The following is a 22,360-nucleotide window of genomic DNA, read 5'->3' on the forward strand; positions in this document are numbered from 1 at the left end:
TTTCAACTTTTTTTCTTGATTAAACTACATAAATACCTTCATTTAAACAAGTTTTCTTCGTTTAACACAATTTATATCTCATTTCAAAATTCTTGCTTATATACAAGAATATAAGTCTTGATTTAACACTTCCTTTTTTCTATGCAATTTTATCTCATAGATTGAGTTGTCGCAACACCTCTTTTCTTTGAAGCCGAAGAGATGGCGATCGTTTAGAATAAAACAGTCCCCTGTTTTTACATCATACTTAAAAGAATCCAGATTTAATTATAGGGGTGAAACGGTGAGAATACAAGAAAGCTATTTCACAAGTTTTCAAACGATGAGACATGTTATAAGAATAATTTTATAAACCACAATATATATATCAAATAAAATTAATATTTACTTATTTTACGCCGACTTTTTCTATAACTATTATATAATAAACATACTATTTGTAACAAAGATAATGTGAGACTTAAATGTGAAAGGTTTATTATACTTATCACTGTGGTTATCTCGCATACTTACCATTTATACGTTATTATTTCTTTATACAGAAAAATAAATTATCTATATAGAAATTTGTTGTATAGAAATAAAAAAGCAAGAAGATATATGCGAGATATACCGACATATACATGTACAGTATGTAATATTTGCCTATTAAAAAAAATATATAAAAGGATTCTGAAAAAAAAAATACAATTTGAGAAATGCGTGTTATATATTTATTTATCAGTATTACGTTAAAATATGATCAATTTATGTCTACATGTATATCATGTATCAACGAATCTCATGTGTATATCTAAAAATAATTTTCAATAATAAATGCTAAACTTTCAGTTGGAATTTGGTAAAAAATCTACAGTTATTTTTAATTAATGTATCTTACTTTTGTTACTTAAAAGACATTTAAAATAATCGTGTAAAATAAAAAATACATAAGACATAAACATTGATACACTTGGAAAATGTACAGAACTGTTTTAAAAATATTTGTGCACATACATGCGCGCACGTGTGTATATATACATAGGTATATGTGAGTGCGTATGTCATAAAAAAAGTTTTTATATGTCAATTATGCCGAATATTATATTTACAAAACTTTAATAGCATAATAATTAAAATTGAGTAATATAAAACTCTCTTTCTGTAATAAATTGTACAAACGTCATAATCTATAAATTCAATGCTTATTTTGCTATTACGCCAATAAGTAACGGTATATGTGAATAACAATATTGAAAAGAAGATAAAGTATATAAAGGATTATACAAATGATGGAGGATTAGGGGAGCAAATAATAATAGGAAGCGATTTTAATGCAAGAACTGGAGAAGAAGAAGGAACGCGGAAGGAAGGAAGCTGCTGGAGTTTATAGAGGAAGAGGGATTAGGAATACTGAACACTGACGGAGAGTTTACATTTACAGGAGGGAGAGGCGAGTCGGTAATAGACTATGTAATTGGAAACCAAGAAATTTGGGAGAAAGCAGAGGAAATAAATATTGGAGAGGCTATATACTCGGATCATCAGCCTATAACAATAAGGGTAAAGGGAACAATTGAGAGAGGAAAAAAAGAGAAAAGAGTCAGAAAAATAATGAATTGGTCAAAGAAAGGAAAAGAAAGTTACAAAAAAAGAATAGGAGAAGATAGAAGGTACGAACATAAAGGAAATAATGGAAGGAATGAAGAAGGCGGTAGAGCGGGCCGCAGAATGGAAAGAAATAAGAGAAGACCAGAGAGCAAAGAATAAAAACAGATGATAGGATAGGGAATGTGCAAAGCTAAGGAGAGAAGCGCGTGAGAATCTGGTGAAATGGAGAAAAGGAGAGGTAGATAAAAAGAAGTACACAGTAAAAAAAAAGAAATATAAGGAAAAAATAAAAGAAAAGAAAGAGTCCAAAAAGGAGAGAATAATGAAAGAAGCGAGAGAAGGAACCAATGAGAAAGAAGTATGAAGATTTATAAATAGAGAAAGAAAAAGCAGAAAAGAAGTATGCGAAGAAATAACGGAGATGCAGTGGAACAAACACTTCATGGAGTTACTAGAGAGAGTTACGGTAAAACCGCGTGAAAAAGACAGGAAGGGAGAGAAAGGAGTAGAGAGCAAAGAGGGGCAGGAGGGAATAAGAAGAGAGTAAGTGGAAGAAGTAATCAAGGAAATGAAAGAGAAGAAAACTGCAGGCACAGATGGACTGCTAAATGAGGTATGGATTTATGGAGGCGAGAGATTGAAGGAAAAAATATAGGAGATATGCGATACAGCATGGAGGACAGGAGAAATAGCTGGAGATTGGAAAAAGGGAATAATACCGATAGTAAAAAAAAAAGAAGAAGGGAAAGAAGCACAGGATTACAGAGGGGTAACATTAATGAACACAAGTTATAAAATATATGCAGCAATATTGGCTAAGAGGCTAGAGAAACAGGTAGAGGAAAAGGGGATACTACCAGAAACACAGACAGGATTTAGAAAAAGGAAAGGAACAATGGAAAATATATATGCACTGAACTACGTGATTGGAAGAGCTATGAGCAAGAAAAAAGGGAAGCTGGTAGCAGCATTTATAGACCTGAAAGCAGCACTCGACTCCGTGGATAGAGAAAAAATATGGGAAGTAATGAAAAGAGAAGGAATCAGTGAACAGCTGAGGACAAGGATAGAAGGCCTATACGAAGAGACAAGATGCGTAGTGAGGGTAAAGGGAGAAAAAGGACCATGCTTCTGGACGGTCAAAGGAGTTAGGCAAAAATGCCCACTGAGCGCTATGCTCTTCATACTTCTGCTGGCGGATATAGAGGAGACAATGAGGAAGGGACAAGACGGAGGGGTAGTAGTAGGGAAAATAAAATTCTGGACATTAGCATACGCGGATGACATAGTAGCTATAGCAGAGGATGAAGAGAAGATGAAGAGAATACTGAAAAGATTGGAAAAATACTTTGACAGAAAGAAGCTAAAAGTGAACGTAGAGAAAACAAAGGTAATGAGATTTAGGAAGGGAGGAGGTAAAATGAGAAAAGTAGAGTGGAGATGGAAGGAAAAAGAAATAGAAGAGGTGAAGAAATTCTGCTACCTAGGTACACATTCCAAAAAAACGGAGGGCAGGAGGCGTATATAAACGAAAGAGTAAGGAAAGCCGCGGTGGCAATGAGACAGGTCTGGAGGACAGGAAAAAGAATTTCGGAGGGGATTGGGTAAGAAGGATAAAGCTATTCGATTCATTGGTAGCAAGCATAGCGTTGTATGGAGCAGAGATATGGGGATGGAAAAAGAGAGAGAAAATAGAAAAAATGCATGAAAGATGTATAAGGTGGGCATTGGGCCTGGAGCACGCCCGGATATATGCTGAAAGAGGAAGAGAAACACGATGAGAATAAATGCTGGTAAAAAAGCGATGAAGTACGAAGAAAAATTGGAGAGTGGAGAAAGAAACGAGATTGCAAGAGAGTGCTGGAAGGAAATAAGAAAGAAGGTCAGGAAGGAAAAATCAAAATGGGAAGAGGAAAGAAGAAGTTTCTATGAGAGAAGAGGACATGCAGTCGAGGAGATAAAAAAGGAAGAGAGGGGAGGGATGGAGTAGCATTGAAGATTTAACAAAAAGGGACAAAGACATTTAGATTCAAGAGAGAAACGAAAGGATAAGAGAGTCAAAGTACAACAAATGGTACAAGGTAGTAGCAGAAAACAGGAGGCCGGAATACCTGGATGAGAGAAAAGGGAAAGAAAAGTATATGATTAGGATAGCAAGATTCAGATTAGGAAATGAGATGAGAAGTGGATGATACTGGGAGCCAATGGAAAAAACATGCTGCAGAATATGTGGCGCGGAGGAAAAGTCATGGGAGCATGTTTTAGAATGGTGCACATCAAGAAGAGAGGAAGAAGAAGAATTGGAAAGAATCAGCGAAAGAATTAAAAGAATACTGGGCAGCAAGGGTGAAGAAGAGAAATGGATGGCGGACTTAAAGAGGAGAAGAATGCAAGCGAACACAATGATGGCTAAACAGAAAGAATAAATGATTTAATAAATTTTATTTACAGATATCGCAAGAGGAAAGGAAAGGAAAAAAGGGTCGGAGATTGAAGAGAAGATGGAGGAAAAACTTATAATGGACACGGACAAGGACGAAGCAGACTAGAGGGAGGGACCGAAAGGAAGGCACTGGAAGGGGTAGGGAGGGTAATAGTAGTGTTGTAAGATCGCCCAAAAGCCAGGTTTTGAATATAATTAAAATATGTAAAGGGTTGAGTACGTCTCTGTAAAACGTCATATAAATGTATGTGAATAATGGGTTATATACGGGTATATGTGTAAAGGGTTGGGTACGTCCCTGAAAAACGCCACGTAAAAATGTATGAGATTAATGACTGTATGTACAATTGTAAAGGTTTTTGGAAACGTTTTCCTGAAAAAAACGCCTTTCCAATCCCGGAAGGGGAGAGAAATAAAAATTGAAATTGAATTGAATATATACGATGACGACAAAGACGAACTGTTATATGGAATATTCGACAAGAAGACATCGCTTCTTTTAGTAAAAAATCCAAATTTAATTAGAGATGTCCTTATCAAAGACTTATCCATGTTTGTTGATGGAGGACTTTCCATTCGCGAAAAGGTGAGAATACTGCAAGAAAGATATTTTACACATTTTCGAAGAATGAGACATATTGTTTTACTTGCAATTTTTATTTAATTTGCACTCCTATGAAATTATGAGTTTTAATTTAATTTTCTCTTTTGTTTTATGTACTTCTGCGCATAAACATTATTTGCTTTGTCATATGTTTTGCTTGTGGTTTGCTATTCTTACACAACATGTAATATTAAAATTCATTTATTCAGCATATTGTTATCTAATTTTTTTAAATTTTATTCAGCTATTTGTGCACATATATTAGCGTAAGTTACAAAAGGCAATAGCATAGCGAATTTTGAACAGTTCTTTCGTTGATAAAATAAAAGTGACACTTATAACTGGTTTTTTTAGATACGAAAATTATTTATTTCTTAAAGTGAAAATATAAAAACAATCGAGAGAGTATAATGTGTATTAATATTTGGACAGTTATTTCTCACTTTCCTTAAGTAATTTATAAATCTTTAAAACCGATAAAGATAATATAAATTACAGGCTAAACTTCGATAAACTTTTTTATTACTTTATTTCCTTTATTGTTTAGCGATGAAATCATTAGCGGATCTGTAACTCCTTCGCGACAGGTTCGATATAGTTGCAGGTATTATATGGTAAAAAGAGCTGCGCAACGATATCGAAACTGTTAAGGAGTTACAGAATCCCGCCTCATATCTTCATTAATCGAATCTCACGTGTATTCTTCATAAGCCTTACGTTTGAAACATTTAATATAACATCATTATACGTTGTTAAGCATACATTTTATTTGAATTTTATCAACTTTTATAACATTTTAAAATGGTAATTTATTTATTTAATAGGTTGATTTCTCTATTTCTTCAATAAAGATTATTCATGATAATTGATTGACATTTGCAGGACAATGGAACCCTTCGAAATTTTGTGCGGCATCGCCGCCGTAATTTTCGCTCTTTATTATTTTTTCACGTCGACTTTCGACTTTTGGAAATCACGCGGCGTTCCTGGTCCACGACCGATACCAGGATTCGGCACTTTCAAAAACGTTGTACTTGGAAAGATATCCTTCAACGATTATTTGAAAAAACTGTACAACGACTACAAAGATGAACCGTTGGTTGGGATATTCAATGGCAGGACGCCCATACTTATCGTGAAACATCCAGATTTAATCAAGGATATTCTTATCAAAGATTTCTCCATATTCTCCGAAAGAGGGTTCGTCTCTCACGACAGGGTGCGTATACTTTAAGTTGTTTGATTAGAAATCTAAACAAAGTGCTTTTTGTGAAAATTTTGATACATCTTTATACATTTTGAATGATGAAAATCGTGAGATTTGCTTCAAGAAGTCTTACCCTTAACCCCTTGCGTGACAAAAACATTTTGCTCCACTTGTACCAGAAAATCAAAGAATTCTGCAATAAAAATTTTAAATACTTTTTTATTAAATTTAATTTTTATATATGTATATACAGGAGATAGAGAATATATTGCATATATATTATAAATATTAATATAGTTAAAAAATAATTTATTACATTTTATTTTAAATTTTAATAATGCATGATATTGTTTGAAACTTTCGCTTGGATGAAGTCCAAGTTTTCCTTTACAGGAAAAGAAACAATTTTCTTTCACATGGATGCCAAAAATGCGAATTTGTTAAATATTTAACGATGACGAGACAAAAATAAATATTTATATAATATAAATATTAAATCATAATAAGCACACACATATGAAATACTTTTAATTTAAAAAATACAGAGTAAAGTATATAAGAACTTTATGACAAATCTGACTTGACGCTGCCTTTATGGAAAAAGCTATGAAAAAGCTATTGTTTCATGTACTTCTTTCGTAACTACAGTAGTTGTTTTGTAGTATAATTTTTCCGTAAGCATGGAGCTGTTGAAACGAAATCGAGTCTCGACGTTGGGATGTTGAGGGTTAAGCGAGTTTTTGTAATGCGGTGGAATTTAATTTTGAGCTAAATTTACTCAATTGCATTTTTCTTTTTGTTATGCAGGGCGATCCGCTATCGCAAAATCTTTTCGAACTGGATTCAAAAAGATGGCGACCATTAAGAGCGAAGCTGACGCCTGCTTTTACATCCCGTAAACTAAAGGAGATGTTCGTGTTAATATCAGAGTGCTCTGACCATCTCGTCCAATACGTGGAAAAATTAGTGAACAAAAATGAGTTTATAGAATGTGTCGAGATGACGGCCAAATACACGACCGACGTCATCGGTAGGTGCGTCTTCGGCATCGAGATGGACGCAATGTCGAACGAGGACAGCGAATTTCGCAGGATAGGGAGAAATGTGTTCCATAAGCCCTTCTGCGATCGCGTACGAATCATCATCAAGGACTACTTGCCGTGGCTCTTCGATGTTCTCTATGGCTACATCCTGCCGCAATCGGAGATCACCAGATTCTTCATGCGCATTGTCCTGGAGACTATGGACTACAGACAAAAGAATAATATTGTTAGAAAAGATTTCATTGACACGCTACGCGAATTGAAGAAACATTCGGATAAAATGGGCGATATCGGTAAATATTATTTGCTTTTTTTTTGCTGTTTATTGTTTGAAAATTTTGTTAGACGGAGAGCTATACGAGAGTTGCATCCAAAATATAATTCTGTAATTATAGCGAGACAAAGTGTAAAATTTCGTATTGGAGCAACGTCCAATTGGTTATATCTCAGTTACTAATAATTAAATTAGTCGCAATTCTTAACATTTAAAGTAGGAAATTGAAAGATATTTCTAAAGACATTCTTTTAGATTTGACCGACAGTTTGATGGTTTCTCAAGCATATGCGTTTTTCGCTGCTGGTTTTGAAACCTCATCGACAGCGATGGCTAACGCGTTTTACGAGCTGGCTTTAAATCAGAAAATACAGGACAGGTTGCGTGACGAAATTGATCAGGAATATATAAAACTTGCTGGCAATTTAACATATACAAACATCAAGGAAATGAATTACTTGGATAAAGTATTCAAAGGTATCAAAAAGAAAATTTAAATAAATGAAGGACCGCGTGACAACATCGATCTTTGCAGCGGCATTATAATAATAATTTCATTGCTGATAAAACTATATAAATTGTAGTTTTTTATTGCGTACAAATGCATTTAAACAGATAGTTTGAACTATTTTCAATATAGAAGTCTTACGAAAGTATCCACCTGCGTTTCTCTATGCGAGAAAAACGATGTCGAGTTATACTTTCAATGGTACCAAAGTTAGTATACCGAAAGGCCAAATAATATGGATTCCTATATACGCTATGCATCGAGATTCAAACATTTATCCAGAACCGGATGTCTTCGATCCAGAAAGATTTAATGAGGAAGCTGTGAGAAGCAGGCATCCGATGGTTTATCTACCTTTCGGTGACGGACAAAGAAATTGCATTGGTGCAGTAAAATTAATTTAAATGTCACCCTTCATTTCTCTTTGCGCCATTTTCAACCGGAAAAGATTTTTAATTGTGATCTGGTTTACACGATGATCAATTTTTATTTCAGGTTCCCGTTTCGCTGTTTATCAGACTAAACTTGGACTCATAAAGATATTACGAAACTACAAAGTCGAGCCTTGTAAGAAAACGGAAATACCTTTAGTCTTGCGTGACAATTTTATAATAACACCGAAAAATGGAGTTTACTTAACAATAATTAAAATCAATCGAGATTAATTTAACTAGCTCTTTCTTTCTCTCTCTCTCTCTCTCTCTCTCTGTCTCTCTTTCTCTCTCTCTCTCTCTCTCTGTCTCTCTTTCTTTCTCTCTCTCTCTCTCTCATTTTCTCTTATAAAACATACGTATATAAAAAATGGTTAAGAAAATCTTTGTCAAGAGATGTAATAATAAGAGTCACTTTTTCCACTACAACACATGTATGTATAGTACTTATCTTACTGACATCGTATAGTAATTTCTCATCGCGACATCAGTCAGACAGCAATTAAGTCGTTTAAATTTAATTGTAATATATTAGGTATATAATCTAGGGCGGCAGTGTGGTCTAGTGGTAGAGCTCCAGACTCGTAATCTGTGGGACCAGGTTCGAGTCCACTAGAGCCATGAAGTATGGAATGTTTTTCCGATAGCGCGCCGTGCAAGATAGGCTCTTGTGCGGAAAAAACGGAAAATACGTTCTATAACGTATACGTTTTCGAATTATTACATTCGTCCACGTTCTCTCCGCTTATAATTTGGCACGACTTGGATGGCGACAGGTTAGTATTAACGGTCACATTGTTGCGAACGCTAGTGCAAACACATTTACGAGCTGATACGTGGCATTATCGCGAATGCAATTTGCATTCAAGACCGCGACACCCTGTGTATTCAAGTACGACAGTATAATACGTACGTCACGTTTATCACTTGTTCCAACAATCGAATCGACAATTTCAGAAAGAAAGAAGAAAAATAACAAATTCTTAAATTTCATTCTCGCATGTATGTAGAAAGAAGTCGCTATGTTACACATCCGCACATCATCGTCAAACGAAGAAGCCGGAAATTGGAGTCGTTTCGAATGGAAAAGTAAGTAAAATGGAGAAATCGATCTCTCGACTCTCCGGCGCGGTATTTTCTCTTCCCCGAAACATTGGAATGACGAGTAAAACAATATCGACACCAATTACACTAATGAAAAATTATTATTCATTTTATATCTCTCAAAGTACTACATTGTGCGCGTTACAAGTCGAGCGTCCGAACAATTACTGCATTGTGCGCTTCTTTAACAGCGAGCCTTTCAATTTCTGAACACCGGCTTAGTTTTACACTGCGTTGTTGGTATGTTATGTATACGTACATTAAATTATTTTTTTCTGCATTGTACACTTAGATAATCGTTAAAACAACATTAACGTGTCTGTGTTCGCTTTTATTCTTACTTTACTACTTGTTAGTAAGCGATGAGGTGCATTGCTCGAGGTCGATGATCTTTCACGTGCTTATATTTAAAAAATAAAAACAATCTCTTGTTTCTTTCGTTTTTCTACTCCGCAGTCCGCAGTATTTGAAGAAACATCAAGATCGTCGGGGCTCACTCTTTATTATTACCTTACGTCGAACTTCGACTTTTGGAAATCACGCGGCGTCCGCGGTCCACAATCTATACCATTATTTGGAAATTTCAAAAAATGTTATATTTTCGAAGATATCCGCAGACAATTATTTGACGAAAATATATAACGAGTACGAAGACGAACCATTAATTGGGATATTCGCTAGAACGACACCTGTTCTTATTTTAAGAGATCCTGACTTAATTAAAAATGTCCTTATCAAAGATTTCTCCGTATTCGCTCATAGAGGACTATCCACTTTCGAAAAGGTCGAATATTTAAAACTATTATATAATTCAGAAAAGATATTGAACAAGACACACACGGCGCAAATTCTTTAAAGATTTACATATACTTTTATAATTTTCGTATAATGAAACTAATAAAGAAATATGAAATATGCCTCCAAAAGCCTTAAGTAAGTTTTTACAAGTTATAGAATTTTATTTTGAGCTAAATTTATTTCATTACACACACAAGAGAAGAAGTGTTAAATTAAGACTTATATAGGTATTCTTGTATTAAGCAAGAATCTATAATTCTTTTTATAAGAATTTCAACTTTTTTTCTTGATTAAACTACATAAATATCTTCATTCAAACAAGTTTTCTTCGTTTAACACAATTTATATCTCATTTCAAAATTCTTGCTTATATACAAGAATATAAGTCTTGATTTAACACTTCCTTTTTTCTATGCAATTTTATCTCATAGACCGAGTTATCGCAACATCTCTTCTCTTTGAAGCCGAAGAGATGGCGACCGTTGAGAGTAAAGCAGTCGCCTGTTTTTACATCATACTTAAGGAATCCAGATTTAATTATAGGGATGAAACGGTGAGAATACAAGAAAGCTATTTCACAAGTTTTCAAACAATGAGACATGTTATAAGAATAATTTTATAAACCACAATATATATATATTAAATAAAATTAACTTTTACTTATTTTATGCCGACTTTTTCTATAAGTATTATATAATAAACATACTATTTGTAACAAAGATAATGAGAGACTTAAATGTAAAAGGTTTATTATACTTATCATTGTGGTTATCTCACATACTTTATACGTTATTATTTCTTTATACAGATAAATAAATTATCTATATAGAAATTTGTTGTATAGCAATAAAAAAGCAAGAAGATATATGCGAGATATACCGACATATACATGTTTAGTATGTAATATTTGCCTATTAAAAAAGAATATAAACTTTCTAAATCTGAATCAGTGAATAGTCACTGATATCAGTGTAACGTATGCTTTTCCTGAATCAGTGGCATACTTTACACTGATATCAGTGACTATTTACTGATTCACAGTACTATTCACTGATTCAGATTTAGAGAAAAAGGATCTTGAAAGAAAAAATACGATTTGAGAAATGCGTGTTATATATTTATTTATAAATTTCAGTATTACGTTAAAATATGATCAATTTATGTCTACATGTATATCATGTATCAGCGAATCTTATGTGTATATCTAAAAATAATTTTCAATAATAAATGCTAAACTTTCAGTTGTTGGAATTTGGTCGAAAATCTACAGTTATTTTTAATTAATTTATCTTACTTTTGTTTCTTAAAAGACATTTAAAATAATTTAAAATAATCGTGTAAAATAATAAATACATAAGACATAAACATTGATACACTTGGAAAATGTACAGAACTGTTTACAAAATATTTGTGCATATACATGCGCGCACGTGTGTATATATACATAGGTATATGCGTAAGTGCATATGTCATGAAAAAAGTTTTTATATGTCAATTATGCGAATACTATATTTATAAAACTTTAATGGCATAATAATTAAAATTGAGTAATATAAGACTCTTTTTCTGTAATAAATTGTACAAACGTCATGATCTATAAATTCAATGGTTATTTTGCTAATATTTGCAAATTTTGCAAATATAAATTACGCCAATAAGTAATTTATTAATTTCTATAAAGAAATTAATAAAGAAATGTGTCAAGTTTCTTCTCAAATTATGCAAATAAACAAATGCGTTTATTCAATTCACTAGTATCTTATAATTTTTTAATATCTTATAAAGGGAAAGTTCAGAACTGAACTCCGCCGATTCTGATGAAACAGATTAGACATTAGGATTAGACAGAAAATTCGCCCAAATGTAATGATACCCCTATTTGAGTGCAGACGGTCAACCGTTTCCGAGATGACCGAGATATTTTAATAATAAATTTAGTAGTCTTTAGTCTTTAGAGTTTATTAGAACAATTACACACTCACCAGTATTTGTGGCGTAGTATGGATATGGTAACTGTCTCATTATTTTATTTATACGACATTTTATATCATGACTATTTACATTATAATTTATATATAATATAAATTTTTATATTAAAATAATTAATTTTTTATACTGACAATATTTATTTTTATCATAAAACATTATTGTATAAAAACAAATAATTTAATTGTGGAATTTAAACTCCAGCCTATATAAATTATAAGGCAGTTACCATAGCCACATTACACATATTAAAATATGAGTGTCGTAATAAACTTTACTCTAAAAACGCCATTAAATTATTAATAAAATATTTCGAAAACAATTGACCGTCTGCGTCCAAATAGGAGTATCAATATTCAGAGTAAGGACCAAAGCACATAATATAGCGTACAGCTATATATGACGGTAGTTTTGTCTGTAAGGGCCAAAGCACATATGAAACTTCAGTTCTGGGTAGCGATCATGTAACTTTTTCCCTAGAGCGGAAACGTGAAAAGTAAAAAGTTTCATGTAACTATCTCTTTCTATTGGTATTGAATAAAAAGAGATAAACTTTTCACTTTTCACGTTTCCGTCCTAGGGGAGAAGATACATGATTGATCCCCTAAGCCTTCCCTTGTTAAAAAAGCGGATGTCCATTCGAGGAAAACATTCTTAAAACGGTTTTAATAGTTGACAATACAAACTTTGACTTTTTTTAAATAACACAATATCGTTGATTTTCTTGACGTCTTTATTGGTCGACGAATTGGCACTAACTCCACTAGTATGAAGCGAACTCTTTTTCGTTGATATTGCCGTGGATACCATATGTATTGACACTTTACTTCGAGTTTTGTTGTATACATTTTCCTAGAAGATATTACATATTAAATATATTATGAAATTTGTTTAACCATCAAAGTCATTCTTCTAAAAAATTAAGTGTCATAAAAAAACGATATTCCATAGTAACAATTTGTTTTATCGTGATAAAATCTTTTTATTTAAGCTTAAGTGAATTTAAATATTTACATATGTGTATTGTATATAGGTATGTATACAGAGTGTGTTTGATTAACGTATATCATCGAGAAAAATTGCATATTCTAAGTAAGAAACTCAGTCAAAAAGTCCTCTACAGTTTTTGGATATGTTTAATATTAAGCGAGATATTGTAAGTTGATGTTTAAATAATTTTTCAAGTCAATTAAGCACAACGATTTACGCGCCGCATTCTTGGTAAACATAACAAAATTTATTTTTTGTATCAGTTTTTTTAACACATTCTAAGCAGTGTTCTTTTGACTTCAAAGTATAGTACACAAGTTTTCAGTCTTGAGATTTCGAGGCAATGCCATTCTTATTTGTAGAATGTGCAGACATGCATCTCATTTATTCGGGTACTTGATTTAAGAAATTATTCAAATTTTAACTTACAGTACCTTGCCATCTCAAGAATATGCTGTTGCAATAGTACCCCAACTTCTTTAAATACTTCTATTATACTACATAAAAACTCTAAAGAGATACAAAAGTGTCTAAAAAATGAGAAACTATTGCAACAGATTCTTGAGACCAAATAAAGTTAAAAAGTTTTGTACTACATTTCCTTCAACAAACAATTATCGAGATATTGTAAACTAACAAATAAATATTGTAAATATTAAAAAAATAAACAAATTTTTCTTATGTATCTCAAAAATTATTAGACAAATAAAAAAATGTTTCAGACAAAAGTTGATAAAATTAATTAGTACAAAACAATAATATAATAAAAAATAGAAGTTTCCATTTAAAACATTTGACTGGGCCCAACACGGGTCCTGGATAATCTAATAAGTTAATCTATTGGTTCCCTTCAAATCCAACAACCTTCATCTGACACAATTTTTCATCAACCTCCTCCTTTATGAGTTTTTCAACCTGTTTTAAATTGTGACACCCTAAATATACATATATATATATTCTGTATTTAAAAGTAAAACAGTCACCTTATAAAAACTAAGTAATTCCTGCTGTGTTATTGTCTCTAAGTAAGCTACTTCAATATTTACTCGATTGAAGTTATATTGTTGGCTCATTATCTCATTCCAATATAAAGCGTTCCGTGCAATTAACGTTTTAGGTTTCTCCAAACGTAATTTAGCTAGAGTTTTCTTGTGTTTCTCAAATTCTTCTGCTGACATGGTAGATATGTATTCCTGAAATATAATTATAGTGATAGTAATGGTACTTTAATAAATACCTTCATGTTATTACATTATATAAATGGATTGTTATATTTATTTAATCATATAATATTCTAGAATATTGTGTGACATAATTAAATAAAAAATATGTAGTTGAATTAATCTATTAATTCAGTTAACATATATTATATTATGTAAGTTCTAATAAAAAACGACAACAATAAACTTTGACTTTTTTAGAAATAGATATATAAGTTCTAATTATATTTATCTATTAATCCAAGTAACATACATTATATATTATAAGTTCTTATTATCTTACCAACATAGAATCCACGAATGAATCAATTTGTTTCTCGACATATTGCGGATGTTTGTCATTTTGTACAATGACATATAAACCTTGCGTCCAGTGCAATTTATGTATACCGCTATATGCTATATGGCCATCTCCTTTTTTCTTGTTTCTATACATATACGTATGAGTTTTAAATGTATTGCAGCAAGGCTCTGCAATAATTTGTGCCAAGAGTTCTAAGAGCATATTTGACTCCGTTGACTGTAGACCAGTTGCGTAGTACACCGTGGTACAAGAAATATTATTCAACTTATTTTCTACCTCAAATAGAAAGTGACAACCTAGAGTAATTATATATTATTGTATAGTACTGTTACATACTACGTCATATAAACAACATTGATTCATTAAAAAGTAATTAAATAGTAGTTTCTGAAACAAATGTTATTGCAGATAAAATGACATTAATAACAAATAATTTTCTAATACATACATTTTCAAATACATATATTTGTTTTCCTCATATAAATTACAATAAATTACGCTTTTTATATTTTTATTTTTACTTTCTTAAGGATATTATAATATCTACACAAGACCATTAAAAGGAACAATAAAATTCTTTATATTACAATTTTAATATAAATTTTGTAATATAAATTGAAAAAAATTCTGCAAACATATTAATTTTTACAAATTTTATAAGCACAATTTGATTATGTCATGCGCTTACCATCTTCTAGTTTAATTTCACGCTGCACGGGCCATTCGAACACAGGTACTATGTTAGGCACCGCAGTTTTCAACTTTGACTCAATTAAGTTCACTGCTTTTTTAGCTTCTGTTGCAGTTACGTTGCCGTGTATTAAGCACTCTACGTGCACTTTACTAAATAGTTGTGCTACAAACTGTTGAAATCTACCGACACTTAGATCTATATGTTATTACAGAAATTTTAATTATATGTCATTAATATATGCTTTAATACTGCAAAGGATTAAAAACAATTTTTGAGAAAAAAAAGAAGATAATTTTTGACAAGAAATATCAATTCTCGTTTACACTTACAAGCAGTATATTCCAATAATGTATCCTTATACCAAGCTTTGTCTGACAACAAGATCTTAAGATTATGTAATGTATCGTAATAAGGTCGTCCAGTAGTCCAATTTGCCAAGTACCTGATATACTGTAAGCCGTTCTATGATATATAAATATCCTATTTAACTAAATTTATGAAACTGATGCATTTATTATACATACATTGTCCTTTAGAATTTTAAACATTATCGGATCAACCTTACAATTTAACATTTGGTCAATAATTTTTTCTAACAGCACATATTGTTTGTCATTGTAACCTTGTATAGAAAGCTAAAAGAGAAATTATATCTTTTAATTTATAACTACCTTTTTATAAAATATTTTTATAAGACATTATACAAAACATGAAACATGAAATAAGTGTTCATATTTGATAAACATTATTTAAACATTGTTTAAACATTATTTTATAGAAACAAAATTGAGCACAAATAACGATAATTATACACAAAAAATAACATCTAATTTTTGTATAACCAACATTTATGTATATAAAATAGCAATTGTTTACATACGCGTTACTAATATTAATAACAATAAATTGAATAATAATTTTAATCAATTCATATTAAATAAGCCATTTACAGTCCGAACTTGGATCTTAGTAGTCTAATAATATTTTTTGTGTACATACATATATTTTTCCCAACTTTAAATAAATATGAATAATGATTTATTCGAATAATCAAACTAATTTAAATAATATAAAATATATTACTGTTATTATATATGTACTTACTATTATACCACTATCATAACTAGTAATTTTCCATTCTAAACCAGCCAATTTAGCAGCATCTGTATATGTATTATAAGAATTAAGAAGTAGCTCAACATATATATAAGTCAAATTAAAACTGAGGGGATCCATGCATGTAAGCGGACTATAAATCAAAGACAAAAAATATTGTATATACTTATGAAAAAATATGTTTTCCTTTTGTTACAAAAGAAAAGATTATAGCACTACGTTGAATCATTATCTTTAAAGATGTTTTTAAATAACAATATTTATACGTAGAGGTATATAATGACAAATTTTATTTTAAATAGTTTAATTTTTTTAATGATAATGTGTGGTTTTAAAAATAATTAATTAATTATTTATTTTATATATATATAATTATATATATATATATATATATATATATATATATATATATATATATTGTACTAATCACATATTGTATGTTACAAATTAAATTAAATTATTTCATTGTCTAATTTGTATGAATTACCAGAATACTTTAAAAATTTTATTTAAAAATATTTCAGCATTGTATAAAACAACGAAGTCTTTTATCTTTTGCAATCACGCTTATCCCATACCTGTAAAATTTAAATAACATTATTGCTTTTGGTACAAGAAATTCATCGTCCTTTTTATACCAAAGTTTTATAAACGGTCTATTCTCCAAAAGAATAGGAAACCTTTCTACCTATAAAATTTTATCTATTAATATACATTTACCTATATTATAACATGCAAATACAGAATAAGATTAAAATTGGTAGTATGTATAATGAGTAAAAGACAATTTGGACAATATGTAAAAACAAGCGCTTATAACAAAAAATGTTTGCACCACATCTTTCTACTTTTAACACAGTTTCTTGGCTTTGTTTCATGTAGGTATATATTAGTCCTAAAAGATTAACGTATATTCTTTTCAAGTTAGTGCAAAAATATACATATATTCAAAAAACACTGCATGACCATTACATTAAACTACATAAACATAAACCATTACATTACATAAAAAATATGTAAAGAAGACAGAATTTGTTTTAAGCTACATTAACACTTACAGATTCTATTACACGTTAAGTTTATACTTTAGGAATATTTTGCTTAATATTATCAAGTGATTGTCAAGGATTAATATTGAAAAAAATAATAATTTTAATTACATTAGTTTGTGGCTTAATATCAAGCGTGGTTGCTATAAATTCATTCTTAGAAGGCAACGTCAGATCCGGGCTATAGCCAGCGTGATTCCACATGTTCATTGTTTCTTTGGGTACCTTTACCTTTTTATATTCAACGCCGCACCAATATTCTCTTTCATTCGCTATTATTTCGCACTCTATTGCAATTACGTAAATTTTGATATTTTGCGGCTTCAAATATTCCACTACCTGCTCGATCAAATCTGGTCGCCAAATCTGGTCAGTGCAAACAATTTCCGCACACAAAACTTCATCCATGGGATATTCCTGCAACGCTCTGGCCGCAGAAGCCACATAATTATTAAGCAAAGACTCTTCCTTATAATGGAAATTCATATTTGTAATATCTCTGTATTCCTGTAAGTGTAAAATCATGTAACTTCATATGTAATACACAGTATTAAAGTACACAGTGCTCGGTAAATTGCGATCCTACAATTCGCCGGCACGTAAGATTATATTTTATTTCATCAAAATTACATCGTAAATCCATTCAATTGGGCCTTTCAGCTTCAGCATATTAATATATTGAAACAGTAGTTGAATAATATCTTCTGTATGCCGAATACCTTCTTCGGTTAGATAGAAAATGACTTTAAAATTCTCACAGAATTTTCCACGTAAAGTTTTTTGAGCTTTCAAGAGAGTACACCAATTCCTGGCATATAAAGCCGACCATAATGACCCTTTTCCTTTACATTCAAGTAAATAAGAAAAGTAATACTCAGTCTGTGTTAACAAATAAGCAATAAATATGAGCGTCAAATAAAATATGACATAATTATATATGTTATAATAATTACAATTTTATGTATATATATATATATATATATATATATATATATATATATATTGTTACGCCCTCGTCGCTTTGGCTCTGAATCGAGCTGCGATTAGCAGAAGACGTGCGGCGTCTGTAGCAACGGGGTTGCTTGGCAACTAGTTGACAGATAAAGTTCTCTTCTCTCCCAGCTTTCTTGACGTGCGAACGTGTTTTCGAATTGTAGAGAGAGTTCGGAATAAATGTTATATTCCGTTATACAAAAATGAGTGGTTATTCTTAAATACGCGGAACGCGTTTGCGAGTGCGCGCGATTCTTAGAATGGACGGAGCACGGAGTGTATAACAATATATACATACATATAATATATATACTTTATACGAGTTTTACATTTTATTGTTAATTTTTTTTAAATATAATTATATATATATGTACATATATAATCATATTTAAATGAAACTAACAATAAGATGTAAAATTCGTATAAGGTATCAAAATCAAGAGAAAAGTATATTTATTACCGAAGCCCGATAATAATGCTGAATGTCAGGATAAGGAAACGAAATGACTAATTCTCTAATATGCTGTAGGGGAACAATGTACCATATAGTGCCAAAATGTTCATCTCCAAATGGATGTTCAGGATATATAGGAACTTCAACTTCATTGTTTTGTATATCACAAAAATATTTTACTACCATGTTTTCGAGTTCATCTAAACTCTCTAAACAAAAAATTTATTTGTTGATATAACTTTGATATTATAGTAAACATTATAAATATGCAACAAAAATTATGTCTGTTTATAGCAAAAGATATAATGTTCAAAAACACAAGAAATATATAGAATATTTTTCTTTAATTGCAATTAGATATTTAACATTTTTCTCAGATTTTTTTAAAAATATTGATAATTATAATTACATACTGGTTAAAGAGAATCTGAAAAAGTATTAAAATTTTAGATAGTAATTTATAAGGACCAATATTTTGATAACTTTTTGATAATATTGTTTCATTCGCCGTAAGTACATAAACGGAACACATTGGCAACTTGCCCCTTGTGCCAATGAGCCCCGGTTTCTATTATTAATAAGACTTCTTTGAAAATAAAAAAATGCGTAAAAATTTAACAGTATAAAAGGTAAGTTAATAAATTAAAGTATTTTATACTTTAATTTATTAATTTACTAATACTTCATTAATCATTATTCAGTTTATATCCCAAAATTCAAATTCTTTCCGATATAACAATATAAAAAAAATTAGATGTTCTAATTATAAACAAGTCTTTGTAAATTATTGCCATACCTTTGCCATAAATACACAGCGTCATAATATTTGCAGAATAGTACTTTTTATGAAACTCTTTTAGTCTATCTCTAAGGTTAATGCCCTCTTCTTTCGGTATTATGTTTAATGTCTCTTTATCGCCTGCGTTGAATTTTGAATACGGATGATCTGGTCTCGCAGATGATTTCTCAAATTGAATAAGTCGCCAGCTGTCATTTATTGCAAGGTTTACGTATTCTTTATTTACATCATTTATTCCCCGCTTGATCTTAGTAAAGAGTGGTGCTATGAAAAACTGCGAAAGGCGATCTAAAGCGCCTTCCAATTTCTCGGGAATTACATGAAAGTAATAGATGGTGTGATCGGGGCGTGTTATTCCTGTGTACGTACCGCCTTTTTCCATCACATACATAGAGTAATCATCCTGATGAGAATATTTTTCCGTTCCCAAGAATAACAGATGCTCGCAAAGGTGCGCTAATCCAGGTAAATCTTCTGGATCGCACATACAGCCTGTAACATACAGCTCATCTCTAATAACATAAACCCCCATATTTTAACTGTCTCTCATCGATAAAAGTGCGCTTTTATTTCTGAGATATTATAGTTTACATTACATTATACTGTAACATTTCAGAAATAAAAGCGCGCTTTTATCGATAAAAGCCAGTTGAGAATATAATCTTTGGAATGTATTTGATGATATACATTAATAGATACATATATTAATTCTTGATTATTTGCGTTATTACAGAATATGACCAAATGTATAAAAAAAAATTAAATAATATTAACATTTACAGTATAGAGCAACTCAGAAAAGAAGATATAGAATTACATAAAACATTCAATTCATATAGACTATAGACTATATAGCAAAAATACAACGTTATTAACCAAAAGTCACAAAGATAAGAGTTAATATACTAAACTAAAAGATATTAAATATAATAAATAGACTAAATAAAAGTCACTTATATTTTTCTATATATTTCTTAATTTTTCTAATTTATAATATAATTACAGAATGTGATTGTATAAGATAGTTCTTATAAAATCTGCTGAAAACATGAAGTATTCGTATAAATAATATGTTTACCCATATTAACGTCCATTATTGCAGCACTCATATCAGCTGTTGGTGTACTTATTAAAAGAACTTTCATCTTATTGGTGAGTAATAAGCCCCTGTACAGACAACTATCATTTCTTCTTTTTTTTATATTATTATATCGCTTTTCCACACATTTATTAGTCGACATGTCGATCACCGCAGCCATGGATCTGGAAATATTATTTCTAAATATGAAAGAAATTCAAATAAAAAGACTATAACGATGCATTTTGTTATATCTGTACAACAACGATACTGAAAAATATTCTAACTGAAGCAAAATTGACCTTTTACAAAAGAAATCGAAGAATCTATAGAAGAAAAAATATTTTTGCAAGAATTAATTGTACTATACTATTTTTCCGAGAAGTTTCTGAATTACAAAATATTAATTAAAAAATATTGAATAAGAATATCAAGCGGTATAGTAGCGGTACCGCAATGCCAAATATAAAATATGTGCAGACTATATTCACTATTAAACGAGCTCGTATTATCACGACGCGGTACTACTAAGCTTATCATTGTTATTTACAAGTAATTGTAAATGATATTAGAATTATTCTTATTATACATTTCGAGATGTGCTTTTTTTATTATCTTGAAATATGATTTAAAGAGTAATATTTCAAAAAATCATATAACGTCTTTTCTTTTTCTTTTTTATACATCGAAATATATTTCTTGCATATAACAACATTGAATAAATTTTGCTATTATTTTATATAAATTACAACTCTAAAAGGATTTAAAGCTATCAACAAAAAGATCGGCATATTTTGTATTAAATTAATGTCCATAGATAAATATAATTTTTAATTTGCGATATTTTTGACCACACTTGATTTGTTATCTTTTTAATTATAACAACTAATCAGATATTAAAAGTTATTTGTAGAAATATGCCAGCAAGTTTTATATTGGCCGATTTTTCTGAGGACGAGGAAATTTTCATTTGATGGAATGTTTTAAGTAAGTAAAACATACATACCTTTTGTTTTTTATAAATTTAAGGAACGCTGAGGCAAACACCTTTATTAATGCTTTTAAGTATAATATTGATTTTCTATTAATGCGTATATAAAAATCAATTCGAATAATTGAGAAAATAGATTAATGATAGAAGCGCTAGCTTATACACGTAATACAAAAGAATAATATAGTTAGACATAAAAATATTCTTTTTAGATTAAAGTTAAACCTTAAAATTATTCTATAGGTAATACCACGCAAGTTGCAAAATCAAGTGCAAACATTAGGAAAATGAGTCTCTCTTTGAACATCCGTAGACAAATGAATTTCTTCCTTCTGTTTGGAATTACATGAATGTCTGACGTTTAGTTTTTGGTATTAATTAAATTTAACACGGCAATCTTGGGGATTAACGGCACAATTCCAAGTGTCACATCACGAGACTTACCAAACGATTTATCCGAAAAACGGCTGACAATGCTTCTACAAGAATAATTCAATGTCACAACAAATTCCGACTTACGTTCGTATAACGATGTATAACTCGAATAACGACTTATTGTCGAAACTATATACTGTTCGTTTATTGTCAGCGTACCGAAGATGACCTTATTACAGGTCGATTTGTTTGACACATCATTGTTTATATTTCTTTAAATACTAGCAATAAGAGCTTGGTTTTATCAAC

At 30.6% G+C, this 22,360-nt stretch overlaps 2 protein-coding genes across 6 annotated transcripts; one reads left to right on the forward strand and one right to left on the reverse strand.

Annotated features, from left to right (window-relative positions):
* The first annotated feature begins 4,939 nt into the window (after positions 1-4,939).
* On the forward strand, positions 4,940-8,876 carry LOC139820403 (probable cytochrome P450 6a14). 5 transcript variants are annotated; one of them, XM_071790635.1, is made up of 6 exons: positions 4,940-5,089; positions 5,520-5,856; positions 6,652-7,180; positions 7,405-7,638; positions 7,802-8,053; positions 8,165-8,876. In XM_071790635.1, the coding sequence occupies exons 2-6, from the start codon at positions 5,524-5,526 to the stop codon at positions 8,332-8,334; spliced, it is 1,518 nt and encodes a 505-aa protein (XP_071646736.1). In that variant the 5' UTR covers positions 4,940-5,089; positions 5,520-5,523; the 3' UTR covers positions 8,335-8,876. The 5 variants fall into 5 exon arrangements, with proteins under 5 accessions (XP_071646736.1, XP_071646741.1, XP_071646737.1 ...); XM_071790640.1 differs by having other exon boundaries at positions 4,941-5,089; positions 7,417-7,638; XM_071790636.1 differs by having other exon boundaries at positions 4,943-5,089; positions 5,462-5,856.
* A 2,213-nt stretch (positions 8,877-11,089) lies between these two features.
* Positions 11,090-20,866, reverse strand: LOC139820402 (insulin-degrading enzyme-like). Its single transcript, XM_071790634.1, has 13 exons — positions 20,686-20,866; positions 19,605-20,099; positions 18,815-19,017; positions 17,992-18,240; positions 17,473-17,868; positions 16,891-17,000; positions 16,301-16,445; positions 15,721-15,831; positions 15,526-15,646; positions 15,191-15,391; positions 14,482-14,798; positions 13,962-14,171; positions 11,090-12,840 (listed from the first exon to the last, which is right to left on the reverse strand). Exons 1-13 carry the CDS (start codon positions 20,864-20,866, stop codon positions 12,643-12,645), a joined length of 2,937 nt encoding a protein of 978 aa, XP_071646735.1. The 3' UTR covers positions 11,090-12,642.
* Positions 20,867-22,360: the final 1,494 nt, after the last annotated feature.

This window comes from Temnothorax longispinosus, chromosome 10 (genome assembly GCF_030848805.1).
Source record: "Temnothorax longispinosus isolate EJ_2023e chromosome 10, Tlon_JGU_v1, whole genome shotgun sequence".
NCBI classification, from domain to species: Eukaryota; Metazoa; Arthropoda; class Insecta; order Hymenoptera; family Formicidae; genus Temnothorax; species Temnothorax longispinosus.